Source organism: Anser anser, assembly GCF_964211835.1.
Source record: "Anser anser genome assembly, chromosome: 2".
Classification (NCBI taxonomy): Eukaryota; Metazoa; Chordata; class Aves; order Anseriformes; family Anatidae; genus Anser; species Anser anser.
In genome coordinates this window covers 45,494,174-45,519,173 of record NC_139721.1, presented here as the reverse complement: position 1 = coordinate 45,519,173, position 25,000 = coordinate 45,494,174, and the positions used below count along the sequence as shown (strand labels likewise).

Sequence of the window (25,000 nt, the reverse complement as noted above, 5' to 3'; positions counted from 1 at the left end):
CTAGTATATCAAACAGTGATGCAGATGATGAGATCATTTTTTCTCTATTCCTTTAAATTTCTTAGTGAATATGTCTAGTAGATTTCAGCACATTTTTTTATCTACATGACTCTTCCTTATTCTGCCTAAAGACAAAATGATGAAACTCAATAAATTATATTTCTAAGAAATATTCATTTTATAATAAATAAATAAAATGTATAATATTCACCTTATTTTCTCATAAAGTTCAAACATAACACATTTATTGCAATACTGGGTAAAGGTTTCAACCCCATCTCCATTGTGTATGCTCTTCAAAATTTAAACAGCTTTTAAATAGTCATCCCTAAATTCTCAGCATTTTTGAGTTTGAACTATTGTACTGACATGAATGAAAAGATGAAACTGTAAAATTTATGTGTAAATCTCAGTCAAGCCTCTTAAGGTAATTGGTCAGAAGACTTCTTTTGGAAGTACGACATGTTTTTACACATAATTTGACTTCACACATTTTTTCAGGAAAAGCTGAAACTATCTGTAATTCATAGCTGGCCTTTCTAACAACAATTGTGATTTGAAATGAGTGCATGGCAACCTTCACGGGTATAGGTAACTGGAATTACCTGTGCTTCTTCATGTGGCATCCATTCTAATGAGAAGAGAAAAAGAAAGGAGAAAAGGCACACAGAGGTCTGCATGGCAGTATGGTATCCATTAATATGGCTTCAAGACAAAACAATAATGGAACCTTCCAACTCACATGGGCAGAGAAGAGAGAAATTATTTGAAGCCAGTTGTCTGAAGGTGGAGCAAGTCTAGATACCCTCACTACTCTTCCCCATAAATACTACTTGCAAATTTTCCTATTCCAAAGGAATTCCAAATAAAAAAATGGATACAAGCTCCTTTTAAGAACTTATTTAAGAACTGAGTCTTATTTTTGTTGTATGATGTATTCTGATATATCTTATAGAGTAAGAAGAATATGAAAACAAGGCTAAAGGTTTCAGATAGACTCGACTGTTTTGTATTATAGCCAGTTTATTCTGTGTTTATCCCCTTGTTATGGCAAGATACCTTGGACAGTCCTTTACCATCTGTGAATGTTCTGGCCTCCCTGGCTGAAATCTGCAATGATAACTGCATAGAGTGATAATTGCATAGAGAAAGACCACCTTGAATATGCATCCAAATGTCCCAAGAGTTTTCCTGAGGAGATGTAAACTTACCAAAAACATCAAAAGCTTAAAGGTAAAGATAATCCTTGTAGAGTTTAGGATAAAGGATTCCTAAGGATACTTATTATTATGGATATTTATCATAAGGATAAATAAAAAGATATTTCTCAGAGCTTCACATGAATGTGAATAATCAGACTGAAAGCAGCAAAATGAAATACTAGAACTGGATTACTTCATAAGAGAAAAGTCTCAAAACTGATTGGTACTTATTGCTGGTAATTTTGTTATTTTCCAGAAGCGGCACAGTTCAGTTATTGCAGATAGCATAGACAATCTTATGCCTCAGTGTGAAAGAAAGAGTTTAAAGTACTCTTGGAGCAGAAAAAAAAAACTAAACAATTGTACTATTCTGTTAGAAAGCCTTATCATGCTTTAATACAGTGAGTATAGACTAAAGGAGCTCTCTGAGCTGACAGCTAAGTAAGCAATAAAATATATTAAAACCTATTATGAAGTGTTGCATGTTTGAATTATTTTCTTTTCACTGAAGATTTCATTAGGAATTACTTTTTTTTTTTTTTTTGTGAAGCTAAACAATCAAGAATATTTTAAAGAATTTAAAAAGCGTAAAAAAGGTTGACAAAACTGGGTTAATTCCCAGAGATATCTAAGCACATGCCTAATTAGTGGACATGAATAATCCTTCTGAATGTGCAGAACTTGGGCTTAAGTATGTAATTCTAAAATGCACTAAAAGCATCAAAAGCATGTATTAAAGCAATATTAATCTTGAATATGTATGTGCACATGCACGCGCAAACACACATTTATTATTGAGTGTTTTTTTTTCAAAATTGAAGCTATGCAATGACAAATCTGCCTCAGTTCAAAACATATCTTTATAGCACTGTTGTCTCATAACAAAGAACATAGAATCTACATTAAAATAAAAGTTAATTTATTCTCCAAGTAGAATGAAGACTTAGAGATCTAAATCTTGTATAATATATGAAATGCCTATGTATACTTGATACATAGGACACCATTAGATGCTCTGTCAATGTCCAAATACAATTTTCTTTTTATTTTTCTTTTTTTCAAATGAGTCAGTCAGAAACCTCTGATAGCACCATTTCAAATGCAAATAATTCTGTTCCAACTGCCTCTTTACATTAGCTAAATGAAGTCATCAGTAAACAAAATTGGAAGAAATCTTAACACAACTGCTGTAAACAACTTTAAAAGTTTTATATCCCAAAAGATTAAAACTGTTAGAAGACAGTTCAGATTCACTGGAGTTGTTCACCACTGATAGAGTTTATAGTCAAAAAATAATCTCTCTCATCTCACCCAAACCGATACTGGTCACAGCAAATTATAATCAAAGATAGATATCTTGGAGGGTGATAATACCATTAGATTTAAGGAATTAAAAATACATGAAACTTTTGAGTTAATGAACAGGGTCCTTAACTGCTCATTTAATTCAAACAGCTGTTTGTTAATGCCCTAAGCAGTGTCATAAACTGTGAAAATACTGTTGAGTGCAAGACACTAGTTAATGCTATAAAGCAACACATGCTCTAATATTAAAAGGATTTAATGGGATTAATAGAGAATAAAACATTAACTCCCTATTATGATGTTTTTAGGACCCAAGGGCAAATTCTGGCTAAAAAGGACTCTGGTTCTAAAAGCACAAAAAGTAAACTATAGCACTGTACAGCAAATCATGGCAATTTTATGCTCCTGAAAAAAGTGGAACCCTGATAAGATCACATCTGTTCCAATCACAGACTGGATAAAATCACTGTTTACTAAAGTCCTAAATAACTAAATATGTGGAACCCCAACAAGATCCCATCTGTTAAGACTACAATTTGGATAAGGTCCCATTACAAAAAAATCTATATAATAACATATTCACTACAAAATATTTTTTTTTCTTCAGTTTCATCATTTCTTTCATAGAACACACTATTGTAAAAAATCCTACAGCATAATTAACTGGCTTGATGAACATTAGTAACATATTAGTATTTGGATTGTCAATTCAAAAAGCAACCAAAAACTACTCTCAATGTTTTAAGCTATATAGTCTCTTTCATGTGTTCTTAATTCTAGTTATTTCAAATATATCTATACAACAATTTTTTTCATTACCCATGCAATGATAAGTTTGATATACAGTGTATTCAGTTCACTTGTAAATTACAAAAGGTTATTACTTTCAAATGTAACTACTGCTTTTTCTGTTTCTCTTCTAAAAGTATATTCTTCTGGAAAAATAAGTAAATAAATAAATAAATAAAAATAAAAAGGTGTCTGGGGGGGAGGAAGTAGGCTAAGTTTACCATTATAACTAAAGCATACTTGAAAGTTTATAGTAGTAGCAGAATTATTTTTTTTTAATTAGAAGTTTATACAGACATAATATATAAATACAGTCTATTTCAAGCACATGACCTTTTAATAATAAGTCATACAACACAAAAGAAGAATTAAGAATTTGGGCTTTCTTCCAAAGACTGAAGGAAGCAAGGTTAAATATTGCTATCAGCTTGTATTGTCCTCCAAAACAATATTAATTGGCTTCTAAAGTAGCAGACAAAATGTTATGTACATCTGTCTTTTCAAATTGAATAAATAAATAAATAAATAAAAACTAGTAATATCTTATAAGCAATATAATTGTAATTCTTAAGTTATCTCCTGTATTTAATACTCTCAAACATTAATAATCATCTGTAATTGTACTTGTGCAGTAGATATTTTCATCTGGAGATCTCAGGTTATGACTTCTAAGAAATCACAGGACCAGAAACAGTAGAGCCCTCATTTTTAATGAAAGTGGATACTCATGGCCACCAAAAAGCCACTAAAAGCTGTGAACATTCAGCATTTCTGCTTATGTTCATCTAGAATACACATTTTCTGTGCCTAGTACCTCAAAAAGAAATTACATAAAATCAGTCACATATGCAGAAGGTAAGAACAATCTACCTAATCTACCACTAAGTAGTGGTCTTTATCAAAAGGTTGTATTTAGATTTTCACATATCATCTTTTCCCTGTAGGCTTGCATAAAAATATAGCAATTTATAGAGCAAGGGAGTGAGGGAAAAAGAACAAAGAAACAAAGAAATATAGTTCACCACATTTAAGTAAACTTAAATAATTTAGAAATGCTGGCCAGAGGTGTTTTTTTCTTTTTGTTTTTGTTTTTGTTTTATGTGAATATATAACATAAAAGCATGTTCCTGAATGTTTATACTAGACTTCATTGACAAGACCATTTCCCTGACCCCTTCTGGCAGGTAAAATCATCCTGACTTTTTGTCTTGGGCATGCGCATTCTTCCCTATAGACCTTCTTTTCCACTTAAAACACAATATTGAAAAGATTCCCCCTGAAATTTTTTCCCACCTCATTGTGCAACATATTTCTTCTCCATGAAACTACTTTTTCCCCATCTGAACTTTCTTATATTTACTGAGTCCTCAGAATTTGCTTCCCTATAAAGCTCTTGTGGCTGCATTTTGTGCATTTTCTGCTCTTTATGATGCTCATTCCAATTTCGAGGTCATCACTTAAAAGTCAGCATTTTCCGAGAGTTACATCATAATATTTTCCAAGTGTTACTACATATCTTGAGGTTTTGCAATGCAGACACACAGGCTTGCATTAAACACACAGCAACCATGTAGAACTTACTAGAAAATGCTGGACATCTTTCCTACCAAAGGTGACTACAGTATTGCAAAGTCACTTTATTTAAGATTTTCTCCCACACGTAGGCTCACAAATACTCCCTGCTTCTTAACAGAAAGATGATTTAGTATTTTTTCATCAAAGCTGTAGCTGTATTTCATATCACAACGTTTTCAAATATATGGTTTTCGTGATAGTACTTAGTAGTGCTTATTATTGACTAGTAACTTCAAACTTGGTCTGGCTGGGATGGAGTTACATTTTGTTGTAGCATGTGGGATGGTGTTGGTTTCATATTAGTGACCAGAACAGTTGAGAACACACTAATGTTTTAGCTGTTGCTGAATGATGCTTGCATAGCACCAAGGAATTCTGTTTCTTGCTCTGCTGCCACACAATGAATTAGACTGGGGGTATGCAAGAGCTTGGCAGGCCACACAACAAGGCAGATGATCTGAGCTGGCCACAGAGATATTCAATGACATATAACATCATGCTCAGCAATAAAAGGGGAAAATGGGGAGTTTAGAGAGGTTAGCCATCTTTTGCTTGGGAATTGGCCAGGCACAGTCGACCTGTGGAAGCTCATGAATGATTGCCTATGCATCACTTGTTTTATTTTTTTTATTTTCTTCCTCTCTTTTTCCACTTCTCCTTTGATTATTAAACTTTTTTTTTTTTTTTATCTCAGCCTACAAGTTTTCTTGCTTTTACTCTTCGCTTCCTCTTCCCCTGTCCCACTGGCGATGGGGTAACTGAGCAAGCAGCTGTGTGGGCTTACCTGCCATCCAGGGTGAGCCCTTGACAAAGTTAGATTATAGAAAATCAGCCACTAGTTCAAAATAAGGTAGATTCAAGCATTCGAAAAGAGAAGCCAAACATTATTTCTTGATTTGTCTCAATCCTAATAGTATGGAGTTGATAGCTATGATATTTTGGGGGGTTTTAACTTCTTATATAAATTCCAAAGTACTTCATCGTTGTTCTCTTTCTTAAATTAAATTAATGAAAAGGAAATTTCAAGTTCAAGACTGATACCCTTCTTTAGCTATAGCTTCCTGGATTTAAACATAACGTTATCTCGAATAGTGGCAATTTTTAAAATGTTTATAGAACCACAGAATGGTTTGAGTTGGAAGGGACCTTAATGATCATCCAATACCAATCCCCCCTGCTATGGGCAGGGACACCTCCCACCAGACCAGGTTGCTCAAAGCCCCATCCAACCTGATCTAGAACACTTGCAGGGATGGGGCATCCACAGTTTCTCAGGGCAACCTGTTCCAGTGCCTCACCAGCCTCCTGTCATGGAATATAGCAGCACATAGCAGACACACCAATCCAGGTTGAAGAAAAGAATAGACTGACTGCTTTCTGTCAAGATCAGAAGAGCATCTTCACCAAAAAGCAGTATTAATTTTGTTTGGTGACAGTTTACTCTGAATTTTGTGTTCTATGTTTCCTAAAGGGAGTGATGTCTGAAAGGCAGAAAGGAGATCTGACTCTTTCCTTGGTCCTGACTGCTGCTCCATGGTCAGATGGAGCTTTCAGAAGAGAGGGGGAATATAATTTTTCATGAAAGCCATTGAACATGTTCAGCTGTAAGAAACACCTAGAGTACAGGCTAGGGCAGGGTGAAAATTACACAACAGTAGTAAGCCTCTAGAACAAGCAAAGACAATGAAAATCCTGGGAAAAGCCAGGAGCTTACAGCTAGATCTCAAGGGTGATGGAAAGTATTTTCCAGTTCCTGAAACCTCAGTAAAATGGATGGTGCATTTTTCCATTTACAATATGTTAATGGTTTGATGGAAGGAAGCAGAGGTTGGTGCAAAGGCATGGAAATAAGGCATGAAATCAGCAGGATTTTGCAGATTCTCTGTTGAGAAAGTTCTGCTGCTAAGGAGCCTGCCTGACACAACTGGCTTCACAGTGTTCACTGCTCAGAAGAGAGTGCAAGACAACAAAAATTTTACTGGATTAGACTACTATTTTCTCTAGTCCAGTATTCTTGGCAGAAAGGGATGTTATTGAGGGAGAGCACTTGAACTTTACTACTTTATAAAAAGTATTTCCTCACTGCCAAGCCATCTTCAATCTCTGGATTATTATCCATTCATCATCATCTGTATGGTCTGTCATGGCTATTTTCTTCAGCATCAGTTTATGTAACTGCTGTCCACAAACTTGCTTAATCACTCTTGGAACCACTAATACTCTCAATCTCCAAAAACTCCTGTTTATGGAGAAGATTCTTACTGACTATAAAAATAAATAAATAAAATAAAATAAAATAAAATAAAATAAATAATAAAACAAAACAAACAAATAAAACAAAATAAAACAAAAACAAAATAAAATAAAATAAATTCCTACTACTTTTCCTAACTAGTACCTGCATGCAGTGTTGCAAGATTTTTGAGTAACAGTCAACTTATTCAATGCCTTTATGGTTTTGTCAATAAAGCACATACGACCAGTTATTTCCAAAAATCAAAAATAAAAAAAATATATAAATATTTAGTAAAATTTGACTTTTTAAGACATTGAGGTTTATACCACTGTGAAAGAACCCTTGTTGTGGAAACCTGAGGTGATCTTATAGCCCCATTTTTAGGGGTTAGAAATGTGAAAACAAGGATGAATGATGGTCACCTGGGTATATGAGGGATTTGGGAATGTGATTTAGCCTAAAACTCAGGAGAAGAGTCTATGCCAGGAATATGTAGGAGTTATCTGCTGAAAACAACAACAACAAATCAAACAAAACAACAGCAACAACGACACAGAAACTGTAAAGGAAACAATAAGACATAAGGACAGATAGCAAATAGCTGTAATAAATTTCAGGAAAGAAGGATGGAGGGAAAAACTTCAGTCTGTTTTGTAGGTGTGAATTTAACAAAACATTCTCACAGGAAAGATCCCTTAGGAAGGGAAGGACGTAGATTGTACACAAGGAGATACAAATCATTCTTAAAACTTCTGAGATGGAATCAATACGTTAAAACGTTACCCAGAGCTGAATCAGTGCAGCTTGTACATCCTGGATTCCTGGGCCAAAAGATTTAATTCCACATAGAACTCACAATATCCTAGACTATAGTCTATTTTAAATGGTGTAAGGAGAAAACAAACAGGTCTTTCATTTCCAACTTTTCTTCATTCTAACTTAATATGAGAGCGTGAAAACCATTTAACCTGATGAAGAATGATTTGACAAGAAAGAGACTCCTGGAGACAATCATTGCCATGCTCAACTTCAAAGACAATTCAGTGGTATTAATAGGGTTAGCAAAGAAAAATATGAACACATAAAACCAAAAGTCTGATATGGACACAGATTTAGAATTCACATGTATGGTATGGAGAACAAACGATAAAGCTAACATCTGTTAGAAAAACTACAGTTGGCACAAGCAGTGATATATAGAGTAGCATAGCATATCAGATGTCACACATCTAGAAAAAATATCTAACTGGGGCCAATATTGGTGGTTTTACCACATGGATGACAAAGCTTTCCATTAAATTTTATTCATGCCTCAAGAGGGGAAAAAAAAAGAAAAAAAGAGTGAGTAAAGAAGATTGCCTAGTGGAATTGAGGGTGCCTTGGATGAATACTTTGGAAGTTTTGCAAATTTTAGTCAACTTCAACGTTTGTCAAATTCACAAGGTGAAACAGGTACTGGATACATACATACCAGTAATTTTCATTTGCCTTCCTCCAAAACAACCATTCCTATTATCAAGGTCAAACTATGACCCTGAAGTCCGTGGTCAATATATCCCATACACCGCTATGACAGGACCCCACACATCAAACTCTGACACGTTTATTCTCTTTAAGAAAAAGGCATAGACGGCTCTCCCTCAAAGGTCTGGCAAATTCAGGCTCTTGTTACAGTAATTAACACAACAATGTGTGAGAACTTTAGGACAAAAAAAATGTTCCTTTTTAGGAACATTTAACATTGCAGTTTGTACAGAGGTTAAATTGAAAAGGAGCAGCTCTGACTTTATATTTCTATGTCAAAAAATAAGTGATTTAGGTTGGAGGGAAGTAAAGAGTCATGGGGACAAGCAATCCTGCAAGAGGTAAGTTGGGATGGAGAGTTTTAAAGCAGTATGGGAGTAATGACTGTAGATGAAACCATACATCAGGTAAAAATCTGGAGGGATGAAATAAAAAAAAAACTATGATAGAAAGAAAAATTATGAAGAAACTTTAGACTACAATAAGGAAAGAATACTTATTAGAATAACTTCTAATGTCATTCATTCAAATCTTAAAGCATTCCAGTTTCTTATTTGAAAGGGAAAAGGAAGAGAAAGGGGAAAAGCAACCTTTTTATACCCTAGCTCTATGTATTTCCTTTATTATTTATTTATTTATGACATCAAGATCAGGTTATCTCAACATGCCATTTCAAAAATAGGCAAATTAAAGGCAAAAACATATTTAGCCATATACAGGGATTTACAGTGGAACAGAATCTTTACAGAACTAGTAAAGAGAATCTTCATGAAATTCTAAACAATCTAATCAATAATAATTTCTTAATTGTTTCTACAGAAAAGTGAAGTGTTCTTAATGTATTTATATGCTGGGATCTTCTTAGTAGTGTCTTTGAGCTTGTTAATTGTTACCCTCACTGATGAATATACCATGTTGCTTATTGAATGACTTCTATCTTATGAGCCTATCCTAATTAACACTACCTATAATTATGTGAAATTCTTCTGAGATTATTTTACTAATAATATTAATAATAATTTTTGCAGTTGTCACAGCTGCCAAAAAGGAAAAAAAGTAAAAAATAAAAAAGGAAATGCTGAAGTAGACAATGCAGAAATACTTAATCATGACTCAAAAGATAATATTCTCAGATTTTTTAAGCACTGAATTCACATTAAAGATGACAGTCTAACAGCTTTAGTTCACTAATGTATTTAGAAACTTGTATTGTCATATAAACAAATACTAAAAAATCCTTGTAGTAGTAACTTATCTGGGGTTTTGTTGCCTACAGCACTTTCACTAAACAGAGTTCAGAAATTCCAGTGACAGCAAACAGTCCAAGATTAAAGGATCACTGAAGCAAGGCTTTAATCAACATCCGTAAGAAAAACTTCTTCCATTTCAGAGCCTAAGTTTTCCTCCTGAAAGACTTATGACTGAGCAGAAACAATTACTGAATGTCTTGCTAACACTATGTTTAGCCACATACAATAAATCAGCTCTGTCAAAGTTGAAGGTTTGGGGTTTGAATGGAGAACTTGATGGTAACCTTGAAGCTGGAGCTTCTGGATTAGCTGGTGGGTGAAAAGGTAAGACTAAAATCTCGGAATTATGAAACCAATTTGGTGCAAATAGAGTTCTATTAACTAAGTGTTCTGATGATCTCCTGTAGAGGATGCAATAATGAGAAAGAAATATATACAATCACATTCCTTCAGAAGGGACCAGTGAGTTGTCTGGGAAACAGATGCTTTGCAGGAAGTGGAAGAAATTTTCCTTTCCAACAAGAAGATAAGAGAAAGCCCTTATTTTCAGAAATCTAAATAAAAATATCCTTTATAATCTGTCCACTTAAGCAATTTATGCTTTCCTCAAATTGTCTAGCAAAATAAGTTACTAACAATGCAGCAAATACAAGAGAAGGTATGCAATAAAGACCACCTTTAGAAGACACTTTTTCTAACACTACTTGAAAATGAGTTAGACAGTATCTGTTATATGTCCAATACCTGTAGTGATTTCTTTCACTAACTTCACATTCTGGCTCTCAATCACTGGAAAGATCCAAATACAGAAGAATTTTATCATTCTCTTTTTTAGCTAAGATTCCCAGACACGTACATGACAATTTATTTTTTTTTGTTTTGTTTTGTTTTTACTTTCACAGCTGTAAATGTATTATCAGTCCTATTAAGACAGACAAAAGCCATATTCACCATGCCTGCTATTTGCCCAAGGATCATTGTATTCATCTGTGAACAGAGACTCTTTATCCCAAACATGGCATCTGGTACTGCCTGTGCTGATGCTGGAATCAGCTTTCCTCCTGAAAATCGTTCAACCTGTGTGCAAGAATTCCACATGACATGTTGCATGGCAAGGACTATATGAGTATGCTAACCAACCCTGCACATAGGTCAAGTTTCTCACAGAAATCAAGTATTCCGGGTTTGTTAGACCACTGTATAACCTCAGTTATAACTAAACAAAATTAAAGTATAAAATGATCTTACCCCAGCAAAGCACAGAGTGGAGCAATTGATAACAGAACCAGAACAAAGCTACAAAAAAAGGAAATAACAAACATATAATATCTGTATCTGAAACTTTCACTCTGTTTTTGACTCCTGCCTCAAGATATTCAAGCAGGTTATTCAGCCAGTTTTTGAGGATTGTGGATAAGACCAAACAAGCATTTGGCCTGTCAGAGTAAGATTCTGGCAAAACAACCTCTTTGTTTGATTAAGGTTTCTTATTTACTCTTTTAATTATGCAGCCAGTGAATACAAATGAACCATGAAAGGTAGCTTGGGCACCCAATGTTCCATCTTCCCTCTAGTACATTTGGACATAGCATTGCATACACGTCATTTTATTTCCTTCCGTTGCCTTTTTTTTTTTTTTTTTTCTGTACAGATAGCTCTTTTGTACTAGTAAAAAAATAGAGAAGGACATCCAAAGATTTTTTTTTTATTTTGACTGACTTTCAGCATCTAGAACAAGTGCACGAGGAAAGGGTCTTTCAACAGACTCATTTTTCAATCAACACTTTTGTTTTATGACAAAATATCAAAAATCATATAGCATCAGAAACAATTAGTATAGAAATATCTTATTAACACAAAAGTAATTATCCTGCCCCCAGTTGTTCATTACAATCTATCAAGATACCCAACATGGCAGAAAACAGATAGGTATTGGAAGTTTTCAATTTATATGGTGCCTCCTTAATACTCTGGCAGTCTTAACAATAACAACATGCACTCCTAAATTACTTACAAAAAGCCAAAAAAAAATAAAAAAATAAATAAATCAGTATCAGAGAAAGTAATTTGTCCTGAATTTTGGTTCTGTGTTTTAATTCAAGACACTAACCTTTATGCTGCTTAAATCTTGTGGAAGAGGATATTCATACTTATTCTGAGTAAACTAAGGAAAAAATTGGAAAAGCACTTACAGAAACAAAGTATATTGAGGTGGTGTCCATGGACTGTGCAACTCTATGGTTACAAATGTTATCTGAAGCACTTGAACAAGCAATATCTATTCATCCAATTTATTCATGTAGCTGCCATAAAAGACTGTCTTCTGTTTTGGGATTTCCCACATTTTGGCACAGATATGATTTATTGACTTTTTAAAGAGTGGACAAAAGGGTGCTTAGCATTTGCGAGGATATCGATAAACATTAGCTTTAAGCACAGACGGTTAGTCTCTTTAAAATGCTTTCATAACCCATGAAAAAAAAAAAAAGATTCCATCAGAAGACAGCTAAGAATATATAAATAATTTTTGGAATCGCTCTTGAAAGGAGATCCTTGATGAAAAAAGGATGGACTAATCATCTCTGCCTTCTCCTAGGGACTGAAAACATCTTCCCACATGCACAACCCTGCCTAATTTTGTGTACACATTCTATTGCTCAGAATTTGTAAACAGTTTACTTCCCACCCTCTGCATTATCCAATAGCAGCAATCTAATTATAAGAATACAAAATGACACATATTTTCTTACATTTTCTGTATTTCTTTACTTCCTCAGCTGTCACTACTTCTATCCATTCCACCCAGGGCCTCCAATTCTCACCATTGCTAAGTACAAAAATAGAAGATAAAACCAAATCCTTCAGTGAAGGATGATTTATGATGTGACAAGTCATTTCTAGCAAAAAAAAATAAAATAAAATAAAAAATCACCATAAGCTAACAGACATCAGATAATTTAGTATATGTTATGTTGATCGATTTTGTTTAAGCTAGAAGACATCATAACTTTCTTATACTTCAAAGAATCAGAAGGACTTACAACTAAGCTTGGATTTTTCTTAACTGAAGTGGTACCAAGACCTGTAGCCATCTTCAACTAGCCATTAAAGGCTGAAAGTCAGATTCTTGAATAGCAGTATTCTATAGTACTATATAAATTACAAATTAAAAAACAAACAAACAAAACAAAACAGGCTTTTTCAAGTTACTAAATATGAAAGCATTTATCATACCTCGTTAGTATCTACTGATGCTGAGACTTTGAACTTCTGGTTATCTAATAAGCTAGTGTAATCAATACTTTAGATTTTAGCTATTGTGATAGCCATAGGTTTTCTAAGCCCACTTAAACACCTTTTTGATATTAAAAAATAAAATAAAATAAATAGCTAATACATTAAAATTAATACATTAAAATTGCAAACCAGAACTTGTTAAAAGTATTCTTTTACATCTCTGTATAAAGTCTAATTTTTAAGTTTAATTTTCAGTCCACAGTACTCAGGAATGCAGATGCAAAGAAAGGTGAAAAGAAAGATGGATAATAATAGTCATTAATTTTGTCACTAAACAATGAGGCATAGCCTCCCAGTTTTTATCGCTACTGTCAAGATAGAATATTAGTGCTAAACTTTGCCTTCGTATGTATACTGTGTTTCCACACTCATTTGTATTACGAATAGCATCAAAATTGGTTACAACAAAGGAAAATCTAAAGACTGAGAAAATTCTTGATAAGATAGTTTGAACTTCATATCTAGAACCTGTAGTAGGCAGAAGATAAATCTTCACTATAAATATTTCTTACTCTTGTGGAATCCATGAGATTGCCTCTGAAAACGTGAAAATGATTGGTGATGGTCTTGTCTGTGTGAATAATCATGTTTTGAATTTGTTTGTTTTCAAAAGGTTAATAAATTTCAAAACAAAAATGTTAAGAGAGGAATGATCAGACAAGGTGGTAAGATAAGAAGCTAAAGTGACTTTAAAAGCTATGTTATTAAGTACCAGGTCAGATTTAAAAAATCAGGAATGTCAGACTTTCAACATACAAATAGCACTGAGGAACATCTGTTAGTAAAGCAGAATTAGAATCATTTTTGTCTTGGTAACCCCTTTACATCTTGGATAGTTTTAGGGAAGGCAAATGGAGCAAAACAAGATTTCTGTTCACAGCAGAGAATTAAATATTTATTTGCAAATACATATATGTGTGCTACTATAAAGTTTGATCAGGATTCAATATAGCAAAAAGGAGTGGAAAAATAGAACAACTTTTTCGCTTTCAATAAAGACATTTACTGTTGTCGGTAACTAACTCTTGGACACTATAGCACACAAATATTTATCCCAACAGCACACACCATGTATACTAGTTCCTAACTTACTGAGCAAGGTTACTGACAATGTATTATTTTTCAGATTCTCTTAATCTTCAGAACTGCAACTCACATAAACCAGCTTTCATTTAATCCTGCTCTAACACACTCCTCATGTGTTTATTAGCAGAACAAAAGAATATTTTTAATGAAAAAGAAATAGCTGTAAACTTAAAATGAAGAGTAGATTGAAAGCAAGGCAGTAGGAGGTTCTTTCCTGACTATGCAAAGAAAGAACTGCTGGCTGTGGCTTCTGAGGTTCTTACAATTGAATGCATGGATGTGGAGAGACAGCTACCTGGTAATGAGTGTATGGTGTGCTGCATGAGGTTTCAGCCTCCATCTTATACCACACAGAGTGGAGTCAGTTTTGAAGCAAAGTAGCTTTGCTAATTTAGATGCAGAGATGTTCTATTTGTTAGACGTGAAAGACAGCATTAACAGCTGATTTTAAGGATAGGTGTCTTAGAATTTGCTGAGTGAGAAGCAAATACTCCAAACCATTCAAGCCAAGAATATAAGTTCCAATGCTATTAAAGCTTTTGTTTTTCAGTGCACAAACAGGAAGATACGGATATTAAAGTTCTCTTCTTTAGCCCTGCTTTGAGAATAATCCAATTTCAATACAAAGAGTAACTTTTATAGATTTAAAATAATTATTTATTAAGGAAATATAGCATGGCTACATAGAAAATGAACGTTTATTTTGGAAGGTGTGTCTGAGATATATATATAATAAGTGTTTCAAGGCCCTCTCCCCTCCAAGGATCTTGAAAGTTAAATAGTTCTTTTCTCCCCAATGAAAGACTTAACTAAAATAAGCAGTACGAACAAATCTCCAACTGTGAACTAATTAAAGACAATTCCCTTTCATGGTTTTCCCACTAAATGTCATTTGTGATTTTATTTTGCTTTCCCAAGTTTGTCTCACTTTACATATCTGTTCTCCATAAGATTAATGCAAAATACCAATTATTTAAAATACCAGAAAATATAAACAAGATCTAGGAAAGTTAACATCAGCATTTATTAAAAGTCCTGAGGGACAATAAAATTTTAAACTGTGAAAATGTGTGCAGTCCCATAATAGTAGTGTTCTTTGATTTTGCCAGACAATAACAAAACAATCAAACAAAAACAAATAATACAACAAAAAGAGACATCAAGAACCCATTTTTATTTATCTGCAGTTATAAAAACAATTGTATGCAAGTACCTATATAATGCTCAAATCACCTTATGAAATATCTATACTACTCTACATTAACCAAAGTTTTCACTGTCTCCAGAAATGATGGTCAAATGACCTCATATCACATGGCTGGTGAAGCCACAACTGTACAATAGGGGTTCTGAATTTTATTCACATATGAATATACTTCTGGTCACAAAATTCTGGGAACATAATACCCTTTCTTACTAATTGATTCACTCCCTGTCTTAGGTTGGGCACCACTGGATTAGTATAATAAAAAAATGCCAGAATTCAAAATTTGAGCAATGAAACTATAATTTGGCTTCCAAAATTTAATCAGATTGTTTTTATTCTCTTCTAAGTCTTCTGAGCAAACTTTATTAATGCCATAAGAGAAGCTTAGCTATCCCCCTCTCCAATCAACAGTTAGAAAATGTAAAACAGGCTATTACATCTACCTATAAACCAAATCTACATTGTGCTGCAAAACTAAAATTTTCTCTTAATTACATGCGCAAGTAAGGCATTCAATATAGAACCCCCTACCTGACTGACATCAGTCATGAAAGAAGACATCATATTTATACTCTGAAGTACTTTGTTCATCAAACCTATGACAGCATAGAGTGGTCTCGCATATGTATTTAATGCAGAAGCATTTAATAATCATCCTCACCACAGGTAAAAATATCTTCTACTGCTAGGGAGATTCATGAAACCTGAGAAACCTCTAAAACTGAAGAAAATTAAGGACAGCTGCCAATCTAATCAGTTCTTACTGATACTGTTTATAAGACAAAGAAGTCATAGTAAGTGCTATCTTCAAATATTTACTCAATACAGTTATACTAATATTTTAAAAATTAACAGATGTATTATCTATTCCCATTTTCACACACAATGTCCTAGATCAGAAAAGGGAACTGAAACAGAAAAGCAAAATACAGCTTCAGATAAATTCAACCTGTGTTCAAAACATAAGCTTGCTTATCACCAGTTCCTTAGCTCCAAGGAGTAGGTTTACGAGCTGACAACCTGACAGTATTTCTTTGTTATGTCTGGCTGAGGACATCCAATTGTCATACAATAATTTTCAGTAATTAGTATACATGTTAGAAGTAACTCATCTTTTCACAAGAACAATGTTCTTTTGGATAAACAATAGCTTCTGCAACACTAAATTATAGAGGCCATGCTACTAATTTATGGTGGGTTACAATTATACATGTTGTGGGCCACAAGCACTCTGTGGGCTGTGTAATGAAGGCCAATAGTTTAAAAACTGATTAGAATTACAAATAATCTGCCAGGTGTTTTTATTGCTGTTATGGAAGACAGAGTTATCTTAGTCTTGAATCTCCAAAGCCAAGCTGAAATAAAGTATTTTGGAAAACTCTCTATGGTCAATAAAACTTCAGAAATATCTTTTTCAAAACAAGTATTATTTTTGTATCACTGATCAAGAATAAAGGTAGCATAGCAGTGGTAGTACCACTGTTAACAACACTCTCATTGCTCCAAATACACATTGTATTCATCTTGAAAATATCATCAATCTGGTCCTCTTAAACAATCTACCTAACACATTTGTGGGCATGAGATCAACAGAGATTAAGAATAATTATACAATAATGTTATATTAGATAGTTGGAATAATCCATATTTACATAAAAGGAATAAGTTACAACTTTCTAGCTATCTCACATCATTATATAAAAATTCAAAATATTCCTTTTAAATTAATTCAAAATAAAAAAAAGAATCTCCCAAATTCCTTTGTTTTTATTTCTACTAGATTTTTGTGCAGAATTTTAGACCTAAGAAAAGATATTGCATTAATACAGGTAATAATTTTTTGTGATGATAGCCAACCAACAGCATTACAATAAGCAAATCCTAACCACTAGACCTCCATTATCCAGCTATTTAAAAATGAAGATATTATTTATATAACATATAATAAGCTGCTTTGAGTTCAACAGAAAAAACAATAGCAATATTTTAATGTTTTAATATTGGATAATATTTTAATTTAGGAATGACTATATTGATGTAAGCAGTATCACTTGCTATTTTTCAATAGATTTATGCAGTCCTAGATTAGAAGAGGTTTTAGAGAAAACAGACTATGGGACTTTAATTACAGGTCAGAATATAGGACATAAAAATATACTTCGGCAACTGGGATGAGAAAAAAATCACAATATTTTGGATTTAAAAGATTAGCTTTTCGCTGTTAGGACTAAAGAGTATTCTACTGTCATGCAACTAAAGGTTCAGAAATCTAACTGTTCTGGAAAGTCCTCTGCCCATATACACATAACTTTTTGAATAAAGAAATGGTAATATCTGTTTAATGATTAAATTATTTATGAATTTCAGATAAATTGAAATAGTCAAACCAAGTGATCTGACACCAAACGTGTATGATTAAATCACTAAGGGGATGTAATTGCTGTGCTCATGTGGCAAATATAACAGTTTTCAGGAGTACTGTATAAGGAACATAAAAAAAATATAAAACAAAAATTATAAAAATAACATTAATGTAACACATTAAAGTATCCAAAATATCAAAACTACAACACCATTCATAAGAGTAAAACCATTTTACTTTTATTCTCTACAGGTGCAGCTTATTAAATTTCAGATTTTAAGGTACAGTAAGTAGGTATTCTTTAGCTTACAGATCTCCAGTGAGCATATACTAATGCTCACAAAGAGCATTAACAAAATAAATATATGTTAAATTTAACTTTTTCTTAACCTTTTTTTTTAATTATTATAAATATCAAGCAATTACAAATTGTAGACTAAAATTACCTCATTGAATGGACACTATAGATTTTAATTTTTCTGCACCTATTTCATTTTACACTCAACATTTAAGCGGAAAGATAAAGTTTTTAGTCTTTTAGTCTGAAACTGTTCTATAATATTCAGATTTTATATACTAATAGATACTAAAGATTTTTGTTATTCAAGTTTCTGGTGCATAGACTAGAATGCACTACTATTGTACATTTAGCACCTGCTAAATGAACTTTTTACTATTTACTTAAATGCAAAGTTTCTACTGACGACAATGGGCTGCATAGATAGAGAGGAGAGATATGGTCTTCATATTCTACATATTCTTCATATTCTACAATAGCTAAAGGATGTTCTGAAAAAAGGAAGGTAGACAAAATCTGAAATAGCTATCATGGTCCTAATCTTTTGTTAAGTGATCTGTAGATGGCTTTCTTCTTCTGTGTAAAATTTAGTGTGGGATTATTGGAATACTTTATAACAAGTTAAAAAAAAATCACTGTTAGAAGATTAATGTTCATCAAGGACAAAGTCTTCTCTTTACTATGTATTGATTAAAATTGCATTAGAAATCAATATGGATATTTACAATTAATCCATTGCAGATTCATGTGTTTTTTTTCTGGTGAAGTCTCAGTAGGAATTTCATCAGTTCTTAGTCAAAAAAGAATAAAAGACTTCCAGCCTAAGTTTTAATCTTGTGATCTACAGTAACAGAATCCATTTCTATCAGATCTGCTAATTCATAATATATGAACAACCCACTTGAGCTTCCACTGACATTTGTCTCAAAACCTACATCAACCTGAGGAAGAACAGGCTGAGCAGATTGAAGAAGATACTAAGGTTTTATGATCAATATATTTTCAAGAGAGGGCACTATCAGTGCAGATATTTGTTCAAATACACTCTGAAATGTACAAAACTGCTCATGCAGGTCCTTTTACAAAACTGGGCTGTTAATTTGCAACCAGAATGAATTAAGACTGAAGTAACTGTTATGTGTATCTATGGGGCAAAAGGTCCTGAGACACTCATTTGAAGAGCCTTTTATGATGTTTGGCAAGAAAGGATTTTTATTTATTTTTTAATATCCTGTGTTTTCATCCTGTTTTGATATGTTTTTAAAGTCTGCTATCATTATTAGCCTTCCTGTCCAAAACTCAAACTTCCAAAATGACACTCTTTTTAAGTTTTATTTGACTACTCTGCACCACTATCTACTGAAAGATGATGTGCTTATTGAAACACTATTAACTAGTGATGAAACATCTCTGTGCTTGCTTACATGCAAAACAGTTATCAACTACATTAATCTCTGACATGATCAAACAGTAATAACAGCTTTTCACCACTGTTGATCCACTATAGTTTATTTTTATTTTTTTAAAATAAAAAGCAATATACCTTGACAAACAGGGGTGGTATGTTTTAGCTTAAAAGCCAAACTCAAATTAAAAAAAATAAAAAAAATAAAAAAACATTTAAATAATGATTTTTAGTTCTATTAACTAAGCATAGGTCTGGCTAGCTATTAAAATCTAAAAAGATGTGTATTCAAATCACACCTGTTTCGTTTCTCAAAAGTGCTATTTCAGCTAATTTAACCAGTGATTCCTCTTAGGGACATATTTTGCTGGGAAATTTAAGCTACTGAGATCAACTTGAGTAAATTGTGCAGTTAACTTATTTTTGATAATAGAAAAAATTGGCTGACTGAAAATGCTTAAAGACTGTGGAAGAGCAGAATAGTGGCATTCCATACGTCACATAGACAAGTCTCAACTAACAAACTTGTTATGAACTAACTATCAGCACTGGAACTGCATTGCTAGGAAATATGACAGACAAATCATAGATCTACACAGATTATTATTTTCCATGAATTAATATAAACAGGATGTATAAGAGTTTTGTTTCTTTGGTTGGTTTGGTTCGGTTTTGTTTTGTTTCATTTTGTTTTTAATCCTTCTTTAGCAGGCAGACAGGATCATCAAGTAATAAAACTGTAGAACTGTGTCCTCTTCCTCTTGCCTGTTCTGCACCAAAATAAAATACACTGGTGTACACAATTTATTGGGTTGAAACAATCCCTTATATTCCTGTGGGGTTTATTTATATCGCAGACACAGGCATAACCCAACATTCTGTCTAACACTTAATCAGGCAACTTCTTCACAAGTATGATTCTAAACATCCTGTTGTTCCTAGCTATAACAATAAACCCTCTTGTTCTTATTTCACGTTCAGAATGGATAGAAAGAGATGAAAATAACTATCTTATAATTTATCGTAATGTCAGCTTCCTTCAGCAAGCAGAAGGAGACAATTCCACTGGAATGGACTTAAATGTCAACTCCCAACATTCTAAATACATCCTATCCATGTCCTTTAGACACAACGCTCTTATTAGAATGCTAGCAGGATCCCATTTTGGAGCTGTTACCAACAGTCTTTGAGTCAGCTTCTTTGGTTTTCTCCTGTAGAAAAAGCTAAGTGGTGTGATGGGATGCTTAGTTCTACACCAACCCTGCTAGTGACTCACTAGAGGAAATATCAGGGAGTGGCAGGAGATACTTCTACAGGGAAAACAAAAGAATGCTTTTTGCTTTCCCAGTTATATCTTTTAAGGCCAAAATGTCTCCGAGTTGGAACAGTCCCATTCTTTCTTTCTGCTTGTAAACTTCTTTTCCATAATCAGATGCATGGAATTTAAGAACATCCATAGGACATACATATATCTTCCATATCATCCATAGAACATCCATATATCTTAAATTTTAATGATTTTAATGACTGAATTTTAAAAGAAAGATTTTAATCACAGTTCTTTTTTCTACTGACATATATATTCTTCATGAGTTTCTCTTTGAAGAGAGAATCTAATACTATCATCACAAGACTCTTCAACAAGAAAACATGCCCTCTACCCCAAACCATTTAGTGTGCATAATTACACACCTACCCTACCCCATTTAGTGTGTGTAATTTCACTGTCATAAAATCTCAGTCACACAGTTTTTTGGGTTGTTTGCTGGACTGCTTACTGCATTTGGTTAGCCTCAGGCAGGTGCCTATACTCCCCTATGATGCGAAAATCATCAAAAGGTTTTTCTACAAAATCAATGTTACCCATTTTTCACCAGTGGATAGCCCACTGAGCCATTTTGACTTCAAATTCCTTGTTCCATAATCAGATAGTTCAAAATTCTTGCAACTAAAACTGCTCCATCATATGGTGGCAGGTTCAGCTTTTAACCTTCCATTTTGCTTTGACAGACTTGTGTGGATTAAGAGTATTAATATATGAAGTATCAAATAAAAAAAAAAAAGAGTAATGTTTTTAGCTGTGGTATCTAAGTCATGGCTATAAAACTAAGATTACCTTTGCATAGATCTCCTGCCTTTGACTATGGAGTCAGAATGTATACCATATAGTTAAGAATTTTTAGAAGTTTAAGTTACTCTTGCACTCTGTAAAACTTGCCAGACTTACAACATTGCATTCAGAAAACAACAAATTCTCCTGCAAATCAATTAAATAATTCTTCAGAAAAGATATTTAAAATATGAAGTTCTAAGCAACTGCATAAAGTTCTAGAAATAAAATTTCTTAATAAAATGACAAGGTGTTTTAACATCTTTAAATAATACTATCTCAGTTGGTAAAAAAAACTGGAGGTTGTGCCTTTCTGGTAAAGATTATACGCTTCTCAGAACTTTTTTTCTTTCCCATAAAGACAAGCAGTCCAACCATGTTCAATAAACTATCAATGCAATTGCAACTGCCAGTTATCATGCATCTAATTTGTATGTTGAGAAAAGTGAGTAAAAGAAGTTGCTTCAGAACAAACTACTGCCACCAATGTGTCTCCAATTTTCCTAGACCTCTACTGATCAAGACCACGGACATTGTATTAAGACAGATACTTTTGCTGATAGGTAATCATCTTTGATTATAATAGCAGTTAGACGGTTATTTAAACTTATCAATAGTCTCCATGAGATACTGAAAAAAATAGGTTGCATAGTTACTGATTCTTTCTGCACCGATTTTTTTCTCCTGTAAATATATATGAAGCTACTAAAATGAAATAAATATTTTAGGCTGGTGAGATCTTTGAAAAGTTTTGCCATGGCTTACTGCCATACAGACACTACATACTTTATATGCCAATGAGTCAATGTACTATGAACTTAGATGAAAAAAACTTTGTCTGTTCATGAACTAATACGCTTTGACAAAATGTAAAAAGCTGGAACCTTACTTTGGTACTAAAAGAATCTGGTTCTTACTACAAATGTGGCATGCAGTTATGAAGTTCAGTGGAAAAAACATACATTCTGGGTCTAGACAGCTCTGGTGAAGTATCAATGACTGAAGCCCCAGTCACTGAACTGATTCATTGATTCAGGCTTATATCAGTAGACTACTACAAATTTCAGTTCCAGAGCTAAAAGGACATTCAAATGTAAAAACACACTTCTGCAGCTCCAAGCTGAAACTGAAGTTTATGTGGTGACAGGAGAAATTGAGAAAACATACGTGTGCTTTGTACTCTCTCAGTCATGGAACTGTTTTAAATGGGGTTAATCACAGGACATGGCTCAAGAATAACTATCTCAGGCTGACAAGAATGTGAAAACCATCTGTGGGTGATCGGGACCCCAGTGTGTCATACTCCATGTCATCTCCATGTGCGGGGACCAGAGTGTGTCCTTCTCCCCACCAACTCCATATGCTGGGACCTGAGACCAGATCCTATTTCCTTCATCTTATGTTCCAGCCAATCTTCTAGCAACTACAAGTGATAAAAACACAGAGGAGGAGCTATGAATTATGTATGTAACCAAGGATTCCCTACAGCAAGATGGCCTCACAAAGGCTGATTCCACCAAGTTTAGGGTTACCTTTGCCAGAAAATGGACCCAGATTAGAAGCAAGAATGATGATATGTTCAGACTGAAGGGATTTAAACTTCACAAAGAGAAGATCAATAAGAATATATCACATCAGCACTTCAGATACATTGCCTGAACCTTCAATTAATTTCAGACCAAGGTTTCTTAATTTTACAGCACTAACTGGTCTCTGGGCTCAGTCTCCTTCTATAGATCATTACAAGAAAGAAAGCCATTTTTACTTCTCACCATAGGACAAAAGCCTGGAAAAAGAGTTCTTTCACCAAAAATCTCAGCTACGGATCTAGTTCAAACTACACAAAGTTCTAGACATACTTGCTCCTTGCCTACAGCTAACTGCTTCTTTTTATACGGGCCCATGGTAAGACATTTCTACAGTGATACCATACAGAACAGAACCCTGTTTAAGTAGAAAATTAAAGAGGATAAGAAAAGACCTTGATCCCTAATGACAACCTGAGACTTTCTCAATTTATGTAAATAAGTGCACAATAACGACAGTAAAGCAATATAAAAACACAGTATGCAAATTCATAACACATGTTAATGATTTTCTCTTTTATTACTCAGATTGACTGCTATCAAAGTATAGCAAATTTTCTTCCCTGGAATTGTCTGACATCACTTGACTATGACAACATCTAGCTATGAAACTGAAGACCTTTATTCAGGAGGTTAATACGAGGTAGGAACTCCATTCACTGTTATTTTGGCTTAAGGGCATAATGTCACAATTTGGTGCATCCTCTAATGACTTTTTTTTTCTTCTTCTTCTTTTTCTAAAGGCAGCTTACAGCTTAGACCTAGTTCAGCGAATTTCCTTGCAAGGTCCTTGGAAAATGTGGGTGGGTGGGGAGTACAACTGATTGTGTGGCCAAATTTTGTTCATGCCTGCTTACTGATTTTTGTTCATTTCACAAATAAACAAGGCATGAATACATCAGCCCACAAACCATAAACAATAAAGAACTTCATCCTGTAAGTTTGCTACGGCCAGCAGTTTGTGGCTGAATCTGCTATTTGTCATAAGATAAATGATAAAGTGATTGCCATTTGTCACTGAATACACAAGAGAAGTGTTCAACTGTGAATCACACAAATGCAGACAACAATAAATACTGCTGTTCTTATTAGTAACTTTTTCTACAAAGATGTGTTTAACTATAAAAAAAAATATTTTCTTAACTATGTGTACCATTTTAATATGTTAAAAAAATTATGAAAATACACATATACCCATTAAACATGTGAGCATTTACAGTACAAAAATCTAAAATTTACTAGAATTCAGTGTGCATAGCAGGAAAAGATAGTTCTACATAGAAAGGTATTTTATAAAGTTGGGTGTAGAATTTAATTTATATGCATTGTTCCCATTTTTGTACTGTTCAGTGATTTTTAATACAAACTTTTTTATGTTTCTGGGAGTCACTGGTGCTTGACGGCTTTCAGCTATATTAATAGAGTTTATAACAGTGCCCATACATTAATATAGTCTGTGTTTTATCTAAACTCTGATTGAATTTAAGAAGTGCCTAAATTTTCCCTTGCTATATTTTCTGTCAACTATAAGTTTATTAATTTAAGGTTATACACCAACAAAATATTACAATGCAAATGACTGCCAGGGTCTACAAAATGACTGCCAACACAACTAATCTGCACAATTTTTAGAGGTCATAAGCAGATCAAATGATCAATTATTGCTTGTTTAAAACATGGAATATTCATACAAAATATGTAACTGACATAAAATAAGATTTTTTTTTTCTGCAAAAATTAACAGGTAGAAAAATTTAATTTACACTTT

General features: G+C 33.5%; 1 protein-coding gene across 1 annotated transcript in view; it reads right to left on the bottom strand.

Annotated features, from left to right (window-relative positions):
• The window catches only part of CCDC178 (coiled-coil domain containing 178), a 174,373-nt gene that overhangs the window by 80,664 nt on the left and 68,709 nt on the right, over positions 1 to 25,000 (bottom strand). Inside the window, exon 18 of the mRNA XM_083823790.1 lies at positions 11,130 to 11,177. Within this exon, the coding sequence (XP_083679916.1) occupies positions 11,130 to 11,177 (48 nt within the window). The remainder of the gene's footprint in view (positions 1 to 11,129; positions 11,178 to 25,000) is intronic.